At 37.4% G+C, this 19,020-nt stretch overlaps 1 protein-coding gene across 1 annotated transcript in view; it reads right to left on the minus strand.

The window, feature by feature from the left end:
- CFTR (CF transmembrane conductance regulator) overlaps window positions 1–19,020 on the minus strand; it is a 193,250-nt gene that overhangs the window by 44,149 nt on the left and 130,081 nt on the right. Inside the window, exons 19-21 of the mRNA XM_037836310.1 lie at window positions 15,878–16,028; window positions 14,737–14,964; window positions 12,046–12,146 (exon numbers count right to left, since the gene is read on the minus strand). Coding sequence (XP_037692238.1) covers window positions 12,046–12,146; window positions 14,737–14,964; window positions 15,878–16,028 — 480 coding nt within the window. The remainder of the gene's footprint in view (window positions 1–12,045; window positions 12,147–14,736; window positions 14,965–15,877; window positions 16,029–19,020) is intronic.

Below are 19,020 nucleotides of genomic sequence, written 5' to 3' on the forward strand. Positions count from 1 at the left end.
TAAATACAAAATGACTTGAGGCAGCAGTTAAGTGTTAACATTCAAATATTACCTTTACTAGTAGAAAACTAAAGTAATTAGGCACCTGGATATAAGCAACAGATGAGAGGTAAAAGAAAACCCATGCTGCCGTTTTTATAATATCATCATTCTGTCAATGTTTGACTCTCCATCCATGTCTAACCTAGGCCAGAAAGATAAATGGAATATTATTTCCAAGTCTAAAAGTCTTTTTTTTTTTTTTTTATGAGTGTCCCTGCATTGGAAATCTAAAGGTGTGGGTCAAACAAAACACTGTTTAACCCATTTTAGACAAAGCTCTGAAGGCAGTTAACTCAGTAAAGTAAAATGACATTGCATTTTTACTTCTCACACAAACACATAATTTGAGGAAATAGTTATATCTATCTTCCCTCCTAGTCTCAACATGCTGAGGTGAAAATAGAAAGGTTACTGTATAACTTAAGCAACTGCATAGTTGTCAGCCTTATGGTGGCAAATAATAACTAGCAAAATGCCCACAAAGGCCCGGGAAAGGTCACTTGTGCTATTTGACAGAGAAATGAAAACTAACATATTCACACTGACATAAAAACAAAAGAACATGACTTTTAAAAATGAGATCAAATGCAAATATTGATACTGTCCATAGAATGTATTATAAAATAATAGTTCTTTGCAAGGATCTTTTTATGCTGTGGTATGAATGAAACTTTGTCAAAGCACACGTCACTAAGCTCAGGATACCCATGGGAAAAACTAAAAGAAAAGTGAAAATACTTTAAAGGAATGCTAACGGAGATTGGACACGCAGAATAAAATGTGCCAAACAAAGGTTTTGACATCATAATCTAAAGGCTATTAACGTAAGTCAAGAAAGTTAATAAGGTAAAGAGAAAGGAATTGTCCATATACAAAGTAGGAAGATGTCATTATATAAAGAAACAGGTAAAGTGTGTGAGTATCTAAAATGTAAAGTTGAAGTTGTAGAGAGTTTGAATAAAAAATTAAATAAAGGCAAGCACAATCTTTATTTTAAATTCTCCTGCAACTTTCCGACAGAAACATTTTTGAGTACACTTCTAAGAGCCAACCCCCAAAGCATACTAGAATAGTGCTAAATGAGGAGAAGGCTAGAAATGCTAGGAAGATCTGGTCAGATTCAAAAAACATTGTTAAAGGAAAAAAGATAAAGTCTATAATAAATCATGTTAAGGCTAAGTTACATTTCAACAAATTATTAAAATGCTTTGGTTACATAAAATATTATTTAAGACACATGGGCAAGAAGAAGACACAAAAAAGTTAGTTTTTTTTTTTCCTTAGAGAAACATTTCTGAAGATATTTGTTCTGATAGGACTCAATTATACAAGTTTCATAACTGAATGAATGTGTGCAGTTTGAGGTCGGTGTGAACTATCCAAGAGAATGGGAAAAGAAACTTAAGTGTAAAGTGCAATAATAGTGTTATTTAGTCATTCTCAACTTGTATTTCTAGATACTAATGCAGTAATGGGTGAATAATTTTAAATGCAATACTCTAAAAAGACTAAAGAGAGTCACTGACGAAGCTACCCAAACCGACTATACTATATAATCTGATTAAAAATCATAAATATTTATAATTCATTTCATAAATAAAAATGAGAAAATCTGCCTTGCTTTCATTTCTCTCTCATGATTGCTGCCATGGATTTGTGCCCCCCAATTCAGTGTTAGCACATAAACACTGCAGATTCTGAGTTCTAGAGCACCAAGACATGAGAAACAACAAAGCTAAAATAGGTCTTCTATGCCTGGCAATGTTGACTAGAAAGAGAGAGAGAGAGAAGACCACAGAATTTTAAAAATACAAAAAGAGTATTATGAAAAATGTTATTCTGATAAATTTGAAAAGCTAGATGAAATACCCAATTTCCTTGAAAATTATTAACTAAAAGACACCTGGTTAAGAAAGAAACTCAAGTTCCTCTTCTTCCTTTTCCTCTTTCTCTTCCCTTTGCTTTCAGAGAAACTGAGTCTAAAAAAAGTCATTAGGTAGGTGTACTACTTCCCTACTGCTGCTGTAACAAATTACCACAAACTTAGTCGCTTAAAACAATGCAAATTTATTACTTCACAGTTCTGGAGGACAGAAGTTCTGGATTGCAGGCCTGTATTTCTTCTGGAGGCTCTACAGGATGATCTGTTTCCTTTCCTTTTCCAGATTCTAAAAGCTGCTCATGGTTGCATCACTACAAGCTCTGCTTCCATCATCACATCTCCTTCTCTGACCCTGATACCCCTGCCTCCCTTCTATGATTACACTAGTCCTTCCCTGCCCAGATATTCCAGGATAATATCCCTTTCTCAAGATCCTTAATTTAATCACATCTGCAAGGTCCCTTTTGCCATATAGAATTACACATTCACAGGTTTGGGACTAAGAAGTCGACATTTTGGGGGAATGTCTAGGATGAAGACCTTCAGGTGAAATGGGCAATCAGACAGGAAGGCTAGCCAGGGTGGGCTGCCCGAGTTCGAGTTGGGTAAGGAGGGTGTTTGTGTGGGGACAGCCTAGTGCACAGTGTTGGAGCCTGGGTGGGGTGAGGGCAGCATCATTCAAGGGGCAGCCAGCACACGGTTTCAGAACACAGGCACAGTGAGGGGGTGCTCAGCTCAGAATAGGGTGTCAGTCTTCAAGGGGGTGAAGAGGCATGCCAGTGTGGAGAAGCAGAACCCAAGAAGGAGAAGGGCATCCTCACAGGCAGGCAGCGCAGTGCTGGGAGTTAGATCCTGGGTGGGATGAGGAGGACATCCACACTGGCCAGGGTGGGTGTGGCTGGGTGGGGCCTTTGAGCCTGGGCACAGTGAGAAGGATGTCACCTGGGTTAGAGGCAGCCCTGGCACAGGACATTAGAGCTCAGGTTGGGGGACAGGGTACTCATGTGAGGGCTGGGTACTGCAGAGAAGTCAGATTGACTGCATTCAGGGGATCAACCAAAGAGGTAAGTATATTGAAGATAACGGGATCCAGGTTTCTCACTGCTCAAGAAGGGAGTTATAAATATGAGAAGAGAAAAAACTACAATGAACCCTATAATAATAGATTGAAATTGGAGGTATGTGTGTGAACTCATGGTTTTCCACACACACATACATATAGCCATAGCTATGCTATATAGATATGGGAATATATATAGATACAAATGTGAGTGTATGTGTATATGTGTATTATATGCAGACATATATTCTCTATTTTCATATACTGAGAGAGCAGGTAGCAGTGATACACCAAAAGCAAAGAGCATACTTAGTGCCCAGATACCGATTTCTAAATACCATTCTCCACTAAAAGGAACCAGGGTTCCTTGGGAAAATGGCTGATTCCAAGGATGAGGAAGGAAGATAAGTCTGGAATACCTTCTTGTGACATAAAGTAAGAAATACTCAAAGAATGATGGGACATGTCAAAAGTACACAGATTGAAGGAGCTCCCATTGGCTGAATCTGGAAAAATTTGCATAACAAAATAAATAATCATAGCACTGGATTCTAACCCATTGAATATATTAGGAAATGATGAGTTCATTGATTAAATAGGAAGCTTGGTGAAGAATAGGGTATTTACATCATTTCAAAAACCTCCCGGGAGGCGGGGCAAGATGGCAGACTGGAGAGCTGTATGTTTTAGTTACTCCTCCAGGAAAGTAGGTAAAAAGCCAGGAACTGCGTGGACTGGACACCACAGAGCAATCTGTCTTTGGGCATACTTCATACAACACTCATGAAAACGTGGAACTGCTGAGATCAGCGAAATCTGTAAGTTTTTGCGGCCAGGGGACCCGCGCCCCTCCCTGCCAGGCTCAGTCCCGGGGGAGGAGGGGCTGTCAGCTCCAGGAAGGAGAAGGGAGAATTGCAGTGGCTGCTCTTATCGGAAACTCATTCTACTGATTCAAACTCCAACCATAGATAGACTGAGACCAGACACCAGAGACTCTGAGAGCAGCCAGCCCAGCAGAGAGGAGACAGGCATAGAAAAAAAACAACACGAAAAACTCCAAAATAAAAGCAGAGGATTTTTGGAGTTCTGGTGAACACAGAAAGGGGAAGGGCGGAGATCAGGCCTTGAGGCGCATATGCAAATCCCGAAGCAAGGCTGATCTCTCTGCCCTGTGCACCTTTCCTTAATGGCCCTGGTTGCTTTGTCTATTAGCATTTCAATAACCCATTAGATCTCTGAGGAGGGCCGTTTTTTTTTTGTTTTTTTTTTTGTTTTTAAATCCTTTTTGCTTTTTCTAAAACAATTACTCTAAGAAGCTCAATACAGAAAGCTTCAAAGAATTGAAATTTGGGCACGTCAAGTCAAGAGCAGAAATAAGAGAGCTCTGAGACAAAAGGCAATAATCCAGTGGCTGAGAAAATTCACTAAACAACACAACTTCCCAAGAAAAGGGGGGTGTCCGCTCACAGCCACCATCCTGGTGGACAGGAAACACTCCTGCCCATTGCCAGCCCCATAGCCCAGAGCTGCCCCAGACAACCCAGTGTGACGGAAGTGCTTCAAATAACAGGCACACACCACAAAACTGGGCGTGGACATTAGCCTTCCCTGCAACCTCAGCTGAATGTCCCAGAGCTGGGAAGGGGGAGCAGTGTGAATTAACAGATCCCCATTCAGCCATAATTTGAGCAGACTGGGAGCCTCCCAACACAGCCCAGCAGCCCAGAACTGCCCTGGGGGGACGGCACTCACCTGTGACATAGCACAGTCATCCCTCAACAGAGGACCCGGGGTGCACAGCCTGGAAGAGGGACCCACTTGCAAGTCTCAGGAGCCATACGCCAATACCAAAGACTTGTGGGTCAGTGGCAGAGACAAACTGTGGCAGGACTGAACTGAAGGATTAGACTACTGCAGTAGCTTTAAAACTCTAGGATCATCAGGGAGATTTGATTGTTAGGGCCACCCCCCCTCCCCGACTGCCCAGAAACACGCCCCACATACAGGGCAGGCAACACCAACTACACACGCAAGCTTGGTACACCAATTGGGCCCCACAAGACTCACTCCCCCACTCACCAAAAAGGCTAAGCAGGGGAGATCTGGCTTGTGGAGAACAGGTGGCTCGTGGACGCCACCTGCTGGTTAGTTAGAGAAAGTGTACTCCACGAAGCTGTAGATCTGATAAATTAGAGATAAGGACTTCAACTGGTCTACAAACCCTAAAAGAACCCTATCAAGTTCAGCAAATGCCACGAGGCCAAAAACAACAGAAAATTATAAAGCATATGAAAAAACCAGACGATATGGATAACCCAAGCCCAAACACCCAAATCGAAAGACCAGAAGAGACACACCTAGAGCAGCTACTCAAAGAACTAAAGATGAACAATGAGACCATAGTACGGGATATGAAGGAAATCAAGAAGACCCTAGAAGAGCATAAAGAAGACATTGCAAGACTAAATAAAAAAATGGATGATCTTATGGAAATTAAAGAAACTGTTGACCAAATTAAAAAGATTCTGGACACTCATAGTACAAGACTAGAGGAAGTTGAACAACGAATCAGTGACCTGGAAGATGACAGAATGGAAAATGAAAGCATAAAAGAAAGAATGGGGAAAAAAATTGAAAAACTCGAAATGGACCTCAGGGATATGATAGATAATATGAAACGTCCGAATATAAGACTCATTGGTGTCCCAGAAGGGGAAGAAAAGGGTAAAGGTCTAGGAAGAGTATTCAAAGAAATTGTTGGGGAAAACTTCCCAAATCTTCTAAACAACATAAATACACAAATCATAAATGCTCAGCGAACTCCAAACAGAATAAATCCAAAAAAACCCACTCCGAGACATATACTGATCACACTGTCAAACATAGAAGAGAAGGAGCAAGTTCTGAAAGCAGCAAGAGAAAAGCAATTCACCACATACAAAGGAAACAGCATAAGACTAAGTAGTGACTACTCAGCAGCCACCATGGAGGCGAGAAGGCAGTGGCACGATATATTTAAAATTCTGAGTGAGAGGAATTTCCAGCCAAGAATACTTTATCCAGCAAAGCTCTCCTTCAAATTTGAGGGAGAGCTTAAATTTTTCACAGACAAAGAAATGCTGAGAGAATTTGCTAACAAGAGACCTGCCCTACTGGAGATACTAAAGGGAGCCCTACAGACAGAGAAACAAAGACAGGACAGAGAGACTTGGAGAAAGGTTCAGTACTAAAGAGATTCGGTATGGGTACAATAAAGGATATTAATAGAGAGAGGGAAAAATATGGCAAACATAATCCAAAGGATAAGATGGCCGATTCAAGAAATGCCTTCACGGTTTTAACGTTGAATGTAAATGGATTAAACTCCCCAATTAAAAGATATAGATTCGCAGAATGGATCAAAAAAAATGAACCATCAATATGTTGCATACAAGAGACTCATCTTAGACACAGGGACACAAAGAAACTGAAAGTGAAAGGATGGAAAAAAATATTTCATGCAAGCTACAGCCAAAAGAAAGCAGGTGTGGCAATATTAATCTCAGATAAAATAGACTTCAAATGCAGGGATGTTTTGAGAGACAAAGAAGGCCACTACATACTAATAAAAGGGCAATTCAGCAAGAAGAAATAACAATCGTAAATGTCTATGCACCCAATCAAGGTGCCACAAAATACATGAGAGAAACATTGGCAAAACTAAAGGAAGCAATTGATGTTTCCACAATAATTGTGGGAGACTTCAACACATCACTCTCTCCTATAGATAGATCAACCAGACAGAAGACCAATAAGGAAATTGAAAACCTAAACAATCTGATAAATGAATTAGATTTAACAGACATCTACAGGACATTACATCCCAAATCACCAGGATACACATACTTTTCTAGCGCTCATGGAACTTTCTCCAGAATAGATCATATGCTGGGACATAAAACAAGCCTCAATAAATTTAAAAAGATTGAAATTATTCAAAGCACATTCTCTGACCACAATGGAATACAATTAGAAGTCAATAACCATCAGAGACTTAGAAAATTCACAAATACCTGGAGGTTAAACAACACACTCCTAAACAATCAGTGGGTTAAAGAAGAAATAGCAAGAGAAATTGCTAAATATATAGAGACGAATGAAAATGAGAACACAACATACCAAAACCTATGGGATGCAGCAAAAGCAGTGCTAAGGGGGAAATTTATAGCACTAAACGCATATATTAAAAAGGAAGAAAGAGCCAAAATCAAAGAACTAATGGATCAACTGAAGAAGCTAGAAAATGAACAGCAAACCAATCCTAAACCAAGTACAAGAAAAGAAATAACAAGGATTAAAGCAGAAATAAATGACATAGAGAACAAAAAAACAATAGAAAGGATAAATATCACCAAAAGTTGGTTCTTTGAGAAGATCAACAAGATTGACAAGCCCCTAGCTAGACTGACAAAATCAAAAAGAGAGAAGACCCATATAAACAAAATAATGAATGAAAAAGGTGACATAACTGCAGACCCTGAAGAAATTAAAAAAATTATAAGAGGATATTATGAACAACTGTATGGCAACAAACTGGATAATGTAGAAGAAATGGACAATTTCCTGGAAACATATGAACAACCTAGACTGACCAGAGAAGAAATAGAAGAACTCAACCAACCCATCACAAGCAAAGAGATCCAATCAGTCATCAAAAATCTTCCCACAAATAAATGCCCAGGGCCAGATGGCTTCACAGGGGAATTCTACCAAACTTTCCAGAAAGAACTGACACCAATCTTACTCAAACTCTTTCAAAACATTGAAAAAAATGGAACACTACCTAACTCATTTTATGAAGCTAACATCAATCTAATACCAAAACCAGGCAAAGATGCTACAAAAAAGGAAAACTACCGGCCAATCTCCCTAATGAATATAGATGCAAAAATCCTCAACAAAATACTTGCAAATCGAATCCAAAGACACATTAAAAAAATCATACACCATGACCAAGTGGGGTTCATTCCAGGCATGCAAGGATGGTTCAACATAAGAAAAACAATCAATGTATTACAACACATTAAAAACTCGAAAGGGAAAAATCAATTGATCATCTCAGTAGATGCTGAAAAAGCATTTGAAAAAATCCAACATCCCTTTTTGATAAAAACACTTCAAAAGGTAGGAATTGAAGGAAACTTCCTCAACATGATAAAGAGCATATATGAAAAACCCACAGCCAGCATAGTACTCAATGGTGAGAGACTGAAAGCCTTCCCTCTAAGATCAGGAACAAGACAAGGATGCCCGCTGTCACCACTGTTATTCAACATTGTGCTGGAAGTGCTAGCCAGGGCAATCCGGCAAGACAAAGAAATAAAAGGCATCCAAATTGGAAAAGAAGAAGTAAAACTGTCATTGTTTGCAGATGATATGATCTTATATCTAGAAAACCCTGAGAAATCAACGATACACCTACTAGAGCTAATAAACAAATTTAGCAAAGTAGCGGGATACAAGATTAATGCACATAAGTCAGTAATGTTTCTATATGCTAGAAATGAACAAACTGAAGAGACACTCAAGAAAAAGATACCATTTTCAATAGCAACTAAAAAAATCAAGTACCTAGGAATAAACTTAACCAAAGATGTAAAAGACCTATACAAAGAAAACTACATAACTCTACTAAAAGAAATAGAAGGGGACCTTAAAAGATGGAAAAATATTCCATGTTCATGGATAGGAAGGCTAAATGTCATTAAGATGTCAATTCTACCCAAACTCATCTACAGATTCAATGCAATCCCAATCAAAATCCCAACAACCTACTTTGCAGACTTGGAAAAGCTAGTTATCAAATTTATTTGGAAAGGGAAGATGCCTCGAATTGCTGAAGACACTCTAAAAAAGAAAAACGAAGTGGGAGGACTTACACTCCCTGACTTTGAAGCTTATTATAAAGCCACAGTTGCCAAAACAGCATGGTACTGGCACAAAGATAGACATATAGATCAATGGAATCGAATTGAGAATTCAGAGATAGACCCTCAGATCTATGGCCGACTGATCTTTGATAAGGCCCCCAAAGTCACCGAACTGAGCCATAATGGTCTTTTCAACAAATGGGGCTGGGAGAGTTGGATATCCATATCCAAAAGAATGAAAGAGGACCCCTACCTCACCCCCTACACAAAAATTAACTCAAAATGGACCAAAGATCTCAATATAAAAGAAAGTACCATAAAACTCCTAGAAGATAATGTAGGAAAACATCTTCAAGACCTTGTATTAGGAGGCCACTTCCTAGACTTTACACCCAAAGCACAAGCAACAAAAAAGAAAATAGATAAATGGGAACTCCTCAAGCTTAGAAGTTTCTGCACCTCAAAGGAATTTCTCAAAAAGGTAAAGAGGCAGCCAACTCAATGGGAAAAAATTTTTGGAAACCATGTATCTGACAAAAGACTGATATCTTGCATATACAAAGAAATCCTACAACTCAATGACAATAGTACAGACAGCCCAATTATAAAATGGGCAAAAGATATGAAAAGACAGTTCTCTGAAGAGGAAATACAAATGGCCAAGAAACACATGAAAAAATGTTCAGCTTCACTAGCTATTAGAGAGATGCAAATTAAGACCACAATGAGATACCATCTAACACCGGTTAGAATGGCTGCCATTAAACAAACAGGAAACTACAAATGCTGGAGGGGATGTGGAGAAATTGGAACTCTTATTCATTGTTGGTGGGACTGTATAATGGTTCAGCCACTCTGGAAGTCAGTCTGGCAGTTCCTTAGAAAACTAGATATAGAGTTACCATTCGATCCAGCGATTGCACTTCTCGGTATATACCCGGAAGATCGGAAAGCAGTGACACGAACAGATATCTGCACGCCAATGTTCATAGCAGCATTATTCACAATTGCCAAGAGATGGAAACAACCCAAATGTCCTTCAACAGATGAGTGGATAAATAAAATGTGGTATATACACACGATGGAATACTACGCGGCAGTAAGAAGGAACGATCTGGTGAAACATATGACAACATGGATGAACCTTGAAGACATAATGCTGAGCGAAATAAGCCAGGCACAAAAAGAGAAATATTATATGCTACCACTAATGTGAACTTTGAAAAATGTAAAACAAATGGTTTATAATGTAGAATGTAGGGGAACTAGCAGTAGAGAGCAATTAAGGAAGGGGGAACAATAATCCAAGAAGAACAGATAAGCTATTTAACGTTCTGGGGATGCCCAGAAATGACTATGGTCTGTTAATTTCTGATGGATGTAGTAGGAACAAGTTCACTGAAATGTTGCTATATTATGTAACTTTCTTGGGGTAAAGTAGGAACATGTTGGAAGTTAAGCAGTTATCTTAGGTTAGTTGTCTTTTTCTTACTCCCTTGCTATGGTCTCTTTGAAATGTTCTTTTATTGTATGTTTGTTTTCTTTTTAACTTTTTTTTTCATACAGTTGATTTGAAAAAAGAAGGGAAAGTTAAAAAAAAAAAAAGAAAAAAAAAAAGAAAAAAGACAAACAAGGAAAAAAAAAAAAAAAGATGTAGTGCCCCCTTGAGGAGCCTGTGGAGAATGCAGGGGTATTCGCCTACCCCACCTCCATGGTTGCTAACATGACCACAGACATAGGGGACTGGTGGTTTGATGGGTTGAGCCCTCTACCATAAGTTTTACCCTTGGGAAGACGGTTGCTGCAAAGGAGAGGCTAGGCCTCCCTGTATTTGTGCCTAAGAGTCTCCTCCTGAATGCCTCTTTGTTGCTCAGATGTGGCCCTCTCTCTCTGGCTAAGCCAACTTGAAAGGTGAAATCACTGCCCTCCCCCCTACGTGGGATCAGACACCCAGGGAAGTGAATCTCCCTGGCAACGTGGAATATGACTCCCGGGGAGGAATGTAGACCCGGCATCGTGGGATGGAGAACATCTTCTTGACCAAAAGGGGGATGTGAAAGGAAATGAAATAAGCTTCAGTGGCAGAGAGATTCCAAAACGAGCCGAGAGATCACTCTGGTGGGCACTCTTACGCACACTTTAGACAACCTTTTTTAGGTTCTAAAGAATTGGGGTAGCTGGTGGTGGATACCTGAAACTATTAAACTACAACCGAGAACCCATGAATCTCGAAGACAGTTGTATAAAAATGTAGCTTATGAGGGGTGACAGTGGGATTGGGAATGCCATAAGGACCAAACTCCACTTTGTCTAGTTTATGGATGGATGTGTAGAAAAGTAGGGGAAGCAAACAAACAGACAAAGGTACCTAGTGTTCTTTTTTACTTCAATTGCTCTTTTTCACTCTAATTATTATTCTTGTTATTTTTGTGTGTGTGCTAATGAAGGTGTCAGGGATTGATTTAGGTGATGAATGTACAACTATGTAATGGTACTGTAAACAATCAAAAGTACAATTTGTTTTGTATGACTGCATGGTATGTGAATATATCTCAATAAAATGATGATTAAAAAAAAAAAAAAAAAAAAAAACCTCCCTACATAATATGTATTTATTCACAAAAGGAAAAAGAGTAACTCTACAATGGAGAAGTTAACAGACACTACTTTAATCAATTGACCAAAGTTTAGCTCACCAACAATGGGAAAAATCAAAATCATGTGCCACCTGATAGGATGCAAAGAGAAAAAGTACTATCACTTCTAGGATATTCCTGCCAAAGATGTAGAACCTAAATACAACCATAAGAGAACATCAGACAAATGCAAATTGTTTCTACAAAGTAAGTGGGTTGTAATTTTCAAAATTCTTGAGAACATGAAAGTCAAGGAAAGACCAAAGAGATATATCAACTTAATGCAACACGTGGTTCTGAATTGACTCTTTCTGCTGTGGAGGATAGAAGAGATAGGGGTTTGTTTGTTTGTTTGTTTGTTTGTTTTTTGAGAGATACATAGTTTCCTTCAATTATCTGTAACCTTGTATTCCTTAAGCTGTGTGTTGAGCACACAGCTGCTCCTTATGTTACTATCTATACTTTTTCGTTTGTCTGAAATTTTCCATAAAATTTTAAAAAGTAATAATGACTTACCAAACTATCCACGTCTATGCTGGTGTTCACAGCCCAATGCAATGTACCCATGATATTCATGGCTAAAGTGAGAATAATACCAACTACTCCTTCCCCTTCACCTATAGATGGAAAAATGATATTTTAAAAGTCTTGACTTTTAGGAAAAAACAAACTTCATGCTACATTTCTTTCATCTGTGAACCACTTTATTTATACCTCTCCTATGGTCCTATCACATGAAAATCACATTTCTATGTTGTGCTGATTTTAACCTTTCTTTCATTTCAGTTCATCACAGCATCTAACAGTAGCAATGATGCTCTCTGCACATAGTAAGCATTCAACCAATATTTTAAATTGAGAAGTGAATGAATATTAGGAAAGAGTTGTCCTTTTAAAAAGTGCTTTAGATACTAAAGAGGCTGTTGGTGCTGGATAGACACCATCTTTGTTTCTTCTATTGTTACTCTGAAAGTAATAATACCATCAAAACCTAAAATGGGCAATGGGAAAAAGATATATTGTGTCCAGAAGAGTTCCTCTACAAAGAAGTTAATGAACAGTCATAAAATCCATGGGCTTGCCATTTGAGAAATAGAGATTTACCTTTATTTAAAAACAACAACAATAAAAACACTTTAGCTGGAAAGAACAACACTCAAGTGGTTAATTAGAGTAAATTGTTTGTCAAGGCTGGAGGAGACTACTGATTAAAATTCATAAATACTCAGTATTTATAGTCATAAAGTTTTTCTTACAGGAATGTGCTTAAATTATTATAAATTTAGGATACCAAGTCCCAATTGAAGACAGATCTTGCATCTATAATATATGAAGAAATTGTCATAAAATTGTCCTAGGGTTCTAACATTGGGAGAAAGTATTCATCAAGGTATTTCAATTGAAATTTTTGTTTCCACAATTTCTCTAACAGAAGACAAAATACAGATATCAGGTGTCTGCTGCTTTTAGTACTGATTCATTTATTTTAAAGAGGTAAGATTTATCAAGCATCCCAATATGTTACTCATCTGGGGGTTAAGATGAGAATAAGATAAATTGTTACTAATAATACAATAATAAAATTAATGTAACATTTATTGGTATATACTATGATCTAGACACTAAATGCTTTGCACAAATTATCACATTTAATACTCCCACATACCTATGCAGTAGATACTATATCTATTTACAGACTTAGGAAGGTTAATTAATGTGTGCAATATAGCTGAAAAGCAGTATAACCAGGGTTGATATTAGCTGTGTGGCCAGCATCCACTGTAACTGGACATCCGATTTGATGCTAAATGAACCCACTCATACTCTTAGCCATTATGCTAAAGCAAGTGGTATATTGGCTTGAATTAATTGTTTACAAATCTTTGTTCATATAACTCAGCCCTTTTTTATCCTATTTCAAAAAAAATAAAGGAAAAATTTTAAATTCTGAACTTAAAAAGAACCTTAATTTTTTAAAGAGTTGCCTAAAATTGCTGTATTGCCGAGGATTTAGTTCATTTGCCTGACCACTTACATTCCTTTCCTACGGCCATCTCCCACTGCCCCAGCTGAGGGAACCACACATGTAGTGTACCTATGAGTCTCACAGCACCTGAGTGCACCACAGGTGGGGCCCCGAGCAGGACTGAGCCCATCTGCTGATCTCTCTAGGACTCTGTCCCTGGGAGAGGGGAACTCTGCTGTCAATTCAGGGAGCCTGAATGGAGAGGCCACGTAAAACCAAGATGGCACAGCCACGGTACATGTGGAAAGTTCATCTTCAGCGAGGGAACTGCATAAAGCAGCCACAGAAAGGAGGCAGGACAACATCTGGCATCAAGAGATGGGAACAGCTGCATCTGACTGTCTAGTAGCTGTTCTAATTCCTCTGTGAAGCCCTCATGTGCTGGCTGTCTTGGCTTCCATGAGGTACTCCTCTAACTCTCCAGTAAATGCTCCATCTGGGTTTGAGCAGGATTCTGCTCTTAAACCAAACAATTCCTCAGATTTGGTGTCTGCTCTGAATCCTTGTCTACTGTCACATATATAATATATTCACAAACACTTGTTACAGCCCAGAAAGTCAACTTCTTAAATTGAACTCCTCTGAGCTCATTTGTTTATATAAATTCTAATTATGAAATATTTTTTCACCCAAATGTCCTACAATACAGGACATTTGCATTTGAAAAATATGGCTACATTTATCTAAGTTATTCTGCTTACTTCTGTGGCAGGTTTTCCCCCCCTCTCACATTAGGATAATAAATTTCACCAGCTGGTTGTTAAAAGAACAAAACTTACTGAGGAGGGGAATTGAATGTGGGTGGGTGTGTTTATAAATGTGAATGTTTCTTTTCCCCTATGCAGAGAGCTCTTTAATAAAGAGATCTATTATTTTGAAGCAAGGGCTCTATCACCAATATGAGAGTGAAAAGGATTTTTTTTCTTTCAATCACAGATTTGCTATCTGTTATTCTCTGTGTCCCTGTTTTTCTTAAACTGTAAAGCAGGGATAAAACTACATACAACTCTAATTCAAAGGAATCATTTGTTCACTAGCAAACCAACCATTTTTTTAATTAATAAACTCCCCACAAAATCTGTTTAAAAGTATCTGAAAGTTTATATAAGAATATAGTAGTTTATACGTTGACAAAATTTTGAATTAAATGCTCAGCTAAACAGTTAATGAGTTCATAGTACCTGTTGTTAAAATGGAAATGAAGGCAACACCAATGAAGGAGAGGACAAAAATAATTTCTATTCTCATTTGGAACCAGCGTAGTGTCGCCAGGTACAAGAACCAGTTGGCAGTGTGTAAATTCAGAGCTTTGTGGAACAGAGTTTCGAAGTAAGACTGGCGTCCAAAGGCACGAAGTGTCCACAATCCTTTTAAGCTTGTAAGAAGATGAGTGAAAATTGGACTCCTGGCTGTGAAATATTCCCATAGAAAACAAATCTTGTAAGTACAGAATGCAAATTCATGCTTCAATATACCTGTACTTGAAAAAGACTAACTTACAAGAGGAATCACACAGCAATATAATAAGTTAGAGAGGCTTTTCACTCCCATGCCATACTTTTAATAGATGTGATTTGTTATTTTTTTAATGAATTACTCTCCATTTTTACTTGGTCACCATTGACGGAAACTTACTATAAAATCACTGCCATTATTTATTCATTTTTCTTGGCTACCACTGGACTTCTTTTTTTTTTTTTTTTCCTAGCTAATCCTAAATTAATCGCTGCTGAGAGGAAAAAATGTTTTTCTTTTAGGACAATATAGTCAAGTGCCTCAATTATGAAAGTTTTATGTAACTTAATTTAGCTAATAACCTTCACAGTAGAAACACACTGGAAATTTGTCCCCTGAAAATACACCCACACCAAGGCTATTACTGAAAAATGTGCTTCCCAAACAGGTCTAGTGCTTGGAGACATGCAAAAATACAGACCCCAGGATATAAAAGAAGCGTGTCTGAAGCTAACAAGACAGAGGAGAGATTTTGTCCAGGATTGTTTAGGAACCCAGAGAAATCTTTAGAAAAACTACACTATCATTTTAAAATTTATTTTATGTAAGTGAAATATGAATGAATACCAATACACCAACCCTAGTAAGATGTTACAAAGTTGATTTAAAAATGATATGAATCACATGGTCATTAAATAACAAAAACAATATAAGCATACTTTTTAATCCATATTGTTACACAATGCAAGAGTTTAAAAGGAGGAAAAAAATATCTTGCAAACATAGATTAATGGAAGAGTTCAGAACTGTCAAGCAGCTCTTATGGATTTCTTCCCAGGGCAAGCATTGCAGCATCAGTAGTCATACCTTCAGATTCCAGTTGTTTGAGTTGTTGTGAGGTGTGAAGGAAGTATGCTCTCAATAAAATAAATGCGACTATCACAGGCATTGTTGCTAGGAAGATGTAGGGTCTTAAAATCGAGACTACTGCTATAGCACCAATCACAATTAGTAACAACTGTAGGATCAAAAAAAACGTATTGGTGAGTACATTTTCATGTTGCAAAGTGGACAAGGTATGTCGATGATAAGCTAAATAAACTCTTCACTTTCTGCCCCATTCTTAACAAGGGGCACGTGTCCTCCTATAAAATATTGTTTTAGTACCAGATAATAACTTTTTTTGAAGTTTTCAAAACATGATGCTCTTTGATCCAGGGATGTTCTTATTTATCATTCACTTTAAAGTGCACTGTGCTAAAAACATTTTTTAATTAACATAAAATTTTTGAACCTGGCATTTTTTTAAATAAGCTTTTTTATTCTGAAACAATTTTAGTATGAATATGAATTTCATGATTTATTTTGTTTAGACAATTTTTGAGAAACCAAACATACATTTTGGAGCTTTTGAGTCAGAAAGATCTAGTTTAAATACAGACTAGGTCATTTAGGCAAGTTATCTAATTTCTATGAGCCTAATTTTCTTGTGTTTAAGATTTAAAAATTTATACTTAAGAAATTTTACCCCCCTTCTCAACTCTTACGATAATTGGAAACACACTAAAGACTCAAAAAGACTTTAGGGGATAGCTGACTTGTCTTTAGACAATTTTTCCTCACATTTTTAGTCAAGTCGTTTTTGTGTTTTAGTCAAGACCATTTGTTATAGCATCACATTATCCACTAAAAAATAGAGCCCTATGGGCAATCTCAGAAACAAGCCAAGACTGGTACTCTTCAGAATCTAAGACGAAGACTTAAATTCTGTATTTCTACCTGATGCTTAATTCACACATTTTTAATTAAAAAGGAACAAAATTTGCTAACATTTACTCCACAATAGATCATTAGAATACAATAGATCATTAGAATAAAGCATTAATTAAGTAAATGTCAGTAACAAGAGTTATAAAGATAAGCCTATTATAACATCCAAATGCTAATCAGTGAGCTAATACTCTACAAATTGGCAACACATGCACTTCCCAGCTGATGGGGTCAAACAGGTAACATTTGGGTAGATGAGGGCAGGGGGAGAGGTGTAGCTCAGATATGCATAAATGTTCTTTGAACAGGTTGTTATTTTCATCTAAAAGTTCAAATGATCTAGCTCAGTGACACTTCTCTGAGGAGAAAATGCATCTAGGTCTCCAATCATCAAATTTTATAATACCAGTCCTTCATTCATTCAACAAATACTCAGATAGATGTTCACTGTGCCAGGCACTGGGCTAAATATATATGATAATGCCATAATCTAAGGAAAGTCTTATCTTCCATTTTTGCCCTAAAAGTGGCATCAGTACAATGAGAAAGTCCCAAATGCTATAGTTATTATATGATACCGTGCTTCATTAATGGCAAAGTACATTTTTTCTTAACATGAGCCAACTATTTTTTTTTTAAATAGAGTCTTTTTGGAAAAAGAAACAGGTGAAAAGTTAAGATCCAAGCATGATTAACTAGGGAAAGCGCTTCCACTTAACCGGGCCATCACATTCAATACTAGCATGCATGAACGACAAAAGCTGTTGCATTGGTATAGGAACATTCAGATCCTTAGGATCAGTGTCTTTTGTTTGCTGTTGATAGCTGTAAAATGCACTGTGAAGCAACACTCACAAGGTAATCAGATTTCCAGCAACTACTGTTTGCTGTTGATAGCTGTAAAATGCACTGTGAAGTAACACTCACAAGGTAATCAGATTTCCAGCAACTACAATCATCCAAAATATAGACCCAAACGAAAAACAAGTGAAAAATAAAAGTCTAAGCATTAGGAAAAATAACTCCATTTACTACATAAAAATCTATCCTTAGATACTGAGATCAGAGCCTAATAATTTAGCACTATGTATAAAATTAAAGGCACTGTGGCTTAATATATTTGACACTCTGATCATGCAAAGAAACCTTAAATTCTGTCCTAGTTTTTAATTCTCAAAGAATTATTTAAAAAGTCATTTCTGACTAGGTGGTATTAATGACAGGATAACATGAAAATGTGAACATAGATTTCTAATTCCCATTCAACTTCACCCCATTCCTAAACTTTCTCAGGGGAAAAAAATCAACCCACTATAAAAACCTGCATGGTACCATTCACACATACTCTAGGAAGTTGACAGCCGATTTTCACCCAACAAAGCAGTTTGAAAGCATTCTTTACACTGGAAACCACACAGAGCTGCCTGTGAAAGCAGAGCAGATAATAATGAAGGATCACTTTGAAATAAGAGGGGGAAAAGCATATTTAAAACTATGCAATGACCCAGAGATTCGTAATTCACTTCATAAATGATAGCGAATCCTTGAGAATTTTTAAACAAGGGATTAAGGGACTTAGAATGTATAGGGGAAAAAAAGATATGAAAGACCCAGTACAGAGCAAACTGGGAGGACTCAGGGAATAACTGCATGTTGGATTAAAAGAGAAGAAATCAAAAAGAATCTTAAGGTTTTGGGTCTGAGAATAGAAGACTTTTATTTTAAAATATGTATGCTTCTGTCTTATGAAAAATTCATTCAGCCCAGACATATAGATAAGTAATATGCTAAGATACAAACTTTTTCTCCATTTGGCTTCATGTATAAATTTGTCAGGCAAGGTCGAATTCCAGTGTTCCAGTCTGAACCACATAAACTAAGAATTAAAAGGGACCATTATCAGTTTATCTTCCCCATGTTACAGGGGAAACTTGAGATCCTCGGACATTAAATGTCTGATTCAAGATAAAATAGTGTTATTTGCAGAATAGAACCTAGATCTTCCATTTTCATTATACAAATGTACCAACAAAGAAAGCAAATTTGCAACATTATCAAACAGAGTGAAGAGAAATTAAGTTTTCAAAAGGCAATTCACAGATGTGCCTTATTTTATGCAATAGTTCTGTTCCTGAAATGTTGGGAATAGAGAATTTCATTATCTGAACATAGTTAAGTATAATCAAGGGTGCTCACAACCTAAAGGAACCCTGTGATAAATTTTTTCACAATAACAAATT

Source organism: Choloepus didactylus, chromosome 5 (assembly GCF_015220235.1).
Source record: "Choloepus didactylus isolate mChoDid1 chromosome 5, mChoDid1.pri, whole genome shotgun sequence".
Lineage (NCBI taxonomy): Eukaryota > Metazoa > Chordata > Mammalia > Pilosa > Megalonychidae > Choloepus > Choloepus didactylus.